Genomic DNA, 4,370 nt, shown 5'->3' with positions numbered 1-4,370 from the left:
TAGCAGACTCAAAATATTCGACATTTTTTTTTGGTTAGATCTGGTATATAGGGTTGCTAGACAATGAATTCCAAATCTCCGACTTGTGCCATTAAAAAAAATAATTCAAGTTTTTGGAAACACTTTTTCACTTTCTTCACTAGTCACTACAAAAATATAATTCTAGTAAATTTTTTAAAATATCAATTTTAAAACTAGTTAGAATTTATACCAAACAATATTATAAACTATATAATTAATATATAATATATTATTATAAAAGAATAATAATCAAAACTAAATTTAAGAAAACAACTAAACTTTTAAGTTTGTTTTTGAGAAAAACATTATGGTTAAAACAAAATGTAAACTCAAACATAAACCTAAAAAACAAAACTTGCCTAGAACAGTCAACAAAGGTCGATAAAGAGCAAGGCAGCGAGAAACAAAGAAGCGAAGGGTGGCGACATCTCAGGGCTGTTCTCTCTCTTATGGATTTCAGTACGCTACCAAAATAAGGTATTGCTCTCTCTCTCTCTCTCTCTCTCTCTCTCGCAACATTTGGGCTCCAAAAACATAAGGTACTGCTCTCTCTCTCTCTCTCTCTCTCTCTCTCTCTCTACGATGTGGTAGGGCACCAAAAAGCACCGCGTATCAATACGTGGCTCTCTCAACCCTCTTCTTGTGCCCACAGATTCTGCTGTTTCTCTTCTTATACTCTCATATTTGTTTTCTTGTACCGTCAATAATTATGCACCCAAATTCATTTGAAATTTTTGAATCACTCTTGAAAAAGAGCGATGAGTGATGTGCTATATCTATTCGAGTAAGAGTAGAAAGTAGCAAAAAGAATACAAGGTGTAGCAAAAGGATTTGGGGGGAGGTATGGAGGGGGAGGTTCCATGCATACTTATACAGCGATCAATCAATGGGTGCTTTTAACAATGGTGAATTGTTAAGAACTTCAATGCATACTTATACCTATGGTTGGTTGGTGTAAGAATTCTCCATGTAGCTCATTAAGAAAATTGTGTCAAAATTTGAGTGGTGCAAAGAGGAGGAGGAGGAGGGCCATAGCTGGCGATAGGCTTGGAGGAGGCGATGAGGATGATAAGACGGAACCCTGACTGTAAGGCTCCTCGGATCATGAGTCAAGCTTTGGGATTTGGGTTACAGCAGGCCAATTCGACAGTCATGTCTAACAATACTTTTAAGATGTCTAACAATGCTTTTCATTCAATCACTCTTTTATGAGCGGTTCTTGAAAACATCTAAGTTTATGAGACTCTAGTGGTTTAAAATTTTTGAGGTTGGAGCATGTTAAAATAATTTGGAGCTTATGGTGCTTTAGTGTTGTGATAGGTGGTAACCATGAGTCCAAGAGGGGGGGGAAGACACCACAACAATCTACCAGGAGAAGGACGACAACTCCATGTTTCACCACACATTGAAGGAGGAAGAGATATTTCCTTGAGTCTTTTCACACGAAGCAACAAGGACAAGCCAAGCTTGCCTTTGGGTTGGAAGGAGACAACTTGGTTGTTGTGGGGGAAGGCCAATTACTTGTAGGTCAGGAAGTTGGTGGGGATGGAGATAATGTGTCTTTGCCAATTGAGAATAGAGTTGTGGTTGAGAGTTCCAAGGATGTGGAAGAGGAAGGACCCTCCTTAGGAAGAAAGAGTGGGCCTTTTGATGATGAGGATGTGGTTAGCCAGGTTTCAGATATAATGTTGTATGTGATAGGTCAATGTTGTCTACTATCTCATGAGGTGTGCCCACAATTTCCCTTCTATTGGATGACACCACATTTGTGGTATGAGGTCTGCTCATTGACAGGCCTCATTAAAAAGTGCTTTCTAGTATGAGGGCTATCTTGCAGAAAAGGGGTCGTTTGTGGTGTCTACATGCAAATGTTATGGGGAGACGTGGATGTAGAGTTTGAGAAAGAGATCAAAACCAGGCATGAGTTCAAGTTTCTTTTTGGGAAGATGTTTTTCATTTCCATAGACTCACAATTTGGATGGGTTTGATCTCTCAATTGTACAAGGACACCAAAGCACGCTATGTCCATGTTGTGTGCTCCTCATTGACCCTAGGCAGACATTAGAGATAGAACTTCTTGCCAGTCTACAGAGAGTCAATGCGTAAGTACCTCTTTTTATTTGACTTAGCAATGAATAAATTCTTTATGCTCAATAAAATGGCTTGATTGTAAACTATGAATGAGTATGCCATTGTGAAGCCTAGCTTGTGCGATGTGTTCTGCAATTATAATAATATATGTAAATGTGATATCACTACTTTCTTGGACACCTTGCCATGAGAGAAAGTGAAAGTACTTGAGTCATTGAGAGCCAAAGATACAAGTACAAAGGGGAAACAACAATGGTATCCTTTTATCACAAGTGGATATATTTCAAGCCTACTATTTCAGGTATGATTTATCTTTACATATTATAAGGATAGATGGAAGTTCAATTATATACAAACTATGTCAAATTTTTTTAGAATACTCTTTTTGTTTCATAAAGGTGGAGTATACTTCAAAGCTTAGAAAGGTCGAGGATTTGGTGTCAAGTACTATTCTTGTTGAGAAGCACAAGGAGGCATTAAAAAGTCCATAAGAGATTGTTTGATCTTATGGGCATGGTATGTACCCACACTTTAATCTATTTTATCAATTTGCCTGTAATGTTATGATTTGTGGGTTGGTCTTCCTATTGAGCTTCATGGCATGAGCCTTTCTCTTTGGTATGAAGGTGCTTAATGCCCTCAACCCAAAGTTTGGTAATGAATGGGTGTCTAGGGTGCTAGTTTGAGGTTTGACAGTCTAGATTTTGTGATCGCCCTATGAAAATTGAGGTCTTTGGCCAATGTTGAGATATGGGAAGATAAAAGGTTGATGTTGTCGTCTCTCTATTGGATTCAAACAAAACGATGAAATATATATATATGGTATGCCAATTGCAGACAATGATTATCAAGTGTATGTTCATTCTTTACTCTTCATACTTATGTAACTTGTATATAATATTTACATGAGTTTTTATATATTATGTCTAAGGTCTATTTATTTATGATGAGTAGGTGGTTGGGTCGTGAATTCCTTTTGGAAAAGGTGGAGGTGGAAGAAGCAAGGAATTTGGATGGGGAGTCCCTTGGAACTTCCACATGACTATACCTTGCAAGATTATATGGAGGGGATCAAACTAGAGGCTAGAAAGTACATGTTTGTTTAGGTGAGGGCAAGAGAGCAAGCCTTGGAGGCTAGAGCATCAAAGAAGGGGGATGAGAGTCAGCAAAGAAAGAGGAATGAACTAAGTATGGCGGCTTGACGTGTGGTGTTTAGGTGAAGCTTGTACTTCAATCACTCTTATTTTTTTGACATGACATTGGGAGTGAATTTTTTAAATGTGGTTTTGAAATTTTCTTTATTGGATGATGTCATAAAGATATCTTTCTCATTTGGTGGGAGAGAAAATATTGAGAAGATTACCTGCTCAATGTAAGGGATGTATGTATCCTAAATGCATGTATAACCTCCCAGAGTGGGAGATAGTTCAATGTCCATGGTGGATCAATATTGGAAGTGGAATTGTTTAGCCAAAGAGAGAGAGTTGCCAAAGAGAGAGTTGCACAAAGTTCATTCCAAGAAGGTCAATGGTCCTATTGAGGATGTGCGCATTGGTAGGACTCGCACAACAAAAACTATCAACATACAAGAAGGTGAGATGGAGTTGCGCAAAGTTCATTCCAAGAAGGTTAGTGGTCCTATTGAGGATGTGCACATTGGTAGGACTCGCACAACAGAAACTATCAACATACAAGAAGGTGAGATGATGGTTCTCACTCTAGTAGAGATGAATGGATATTCTTAGCTTGTCTCTTACTAAGTTTGCTAATGGCTTATCTTGTTTTTCTCCATCTTGTTTGTAGTGCAAGAGGAAGTCAACGAGAGTCCACCACAGGAGGATGCAGAGCATGTGGATGTCGGCAAAGGCAAAAAAGGTAAAATGGTGGTGTCTACTACTTCCATGTGAAATGTACATATGACGGTGGTGTCCGAGGATGTATATACATTTAGTTTGGAATTTGTGTTGAATTCCTCATAGATGATATGATTGTAACTAGAGAGATGGTGCCTTTTGTATATATGCCTGCATTGCCCACTACTATGTTGCATGCCTATGGCGATGTTGTGCCCTATGGTTGTATGGTGGGTGATTACTTGTCTATGGGGTGAGACTTTGTGGAAGGAAAGAAGAATGAATCTTATAAGGTTGTGCATGAGTTGTTTACTAAGGTTGCTAGAGATGACCATGAATACAAGAGGATGGGGAAGCACATAAAGTGGGCACGTGGCTTGGTTTTCCTTGACTTGCCTACTGAAT

At 38.6% G+C, this 4,370-nt stretch overlaps 1 protein-coding gene across 7 annotated transcripts; it reads left to right on the top strand.

Moving 5' to 3' along the window:
- The first annotated feature begins 382 nt into the window (after nt 1-382).
- On the top strand, nt 383-4,148 carry LOC147638838 (uncharacterized). Of its 7 annotated transcripts, none has more exons than XM_086785063.1 (4): nt 383-498; nt 2,511-2,628; nt 2,871-3,810; nt 3,916-4,148. In XM_086785063.1, the coding sequence occupies exons 3-4, from the start codon at nt 3,543-3,545 to the stop codon at nt 4,017-4,019; spliced, it is 372 nt and encodes a 123-aa protein (XP_086641189.1). In that variant the 5' UTR covers nt 383-498; nt 2,511-2,628; nt 2,871-3,542; the 3' UTR covers nt 4,020-4,148. The 7 variants fall into 7 exon arrangements, with proteins under 7 accessions (XP_086641189.1, XP_086641191.1, XP_086641179.1 ...); XM_086785053.1 differs by lacking the exon at nt 383-498 and adding an exon at nt 515-2,413 and having other exon boundaries at nt 3,527-3,810; XM_086785043.1 differs by lacking the exon at nt 383-498 and adding an exon at nt 515-2,413.
- The last annotated feature ends 222 nt before the right edge of the window (nt 4,149-4,370 follow it).

The sequence above is a fragment of the Cibotium barometz genome, chromosome 4 (genome assembly GCF_041138505.1).
Source record: "Cibotium barometz isolate CiBa-2024 chromosome 4, ASM4113850v1, whole genome shotgun sequence".
Taxonomy (NCBI): domain Eukaryota; kingdom Viridiplantae; phylum Streptophyta; class Polypodiopsida; order Cyatheales; family Cibotiaceae; genus Cibotium; species Cibotium barometz.
The sequence above is the reverse complement of the archived record's forward strand: the minus strand, read 5'-3'. Positions and strand labels throughout refer to the sequence as shown.

Excerpts from the sequence above, each read along its gene's own strand:
- LOC147638838 (XM_086785063.1), top strand. The coding sequence starts at position 3,543 with ATGTCCATGGTGGATCAATATTGGAAGTGGAATTGTTTAGCCAAAGAG. Across the intron at positions 3,811-3,915 it reads AACTATCAACATACAAGAAG|TGCAAGAGGAAGTCAACGAG; the intron begins GTGAGATGATGG and ends TCTTGTTTGTAG.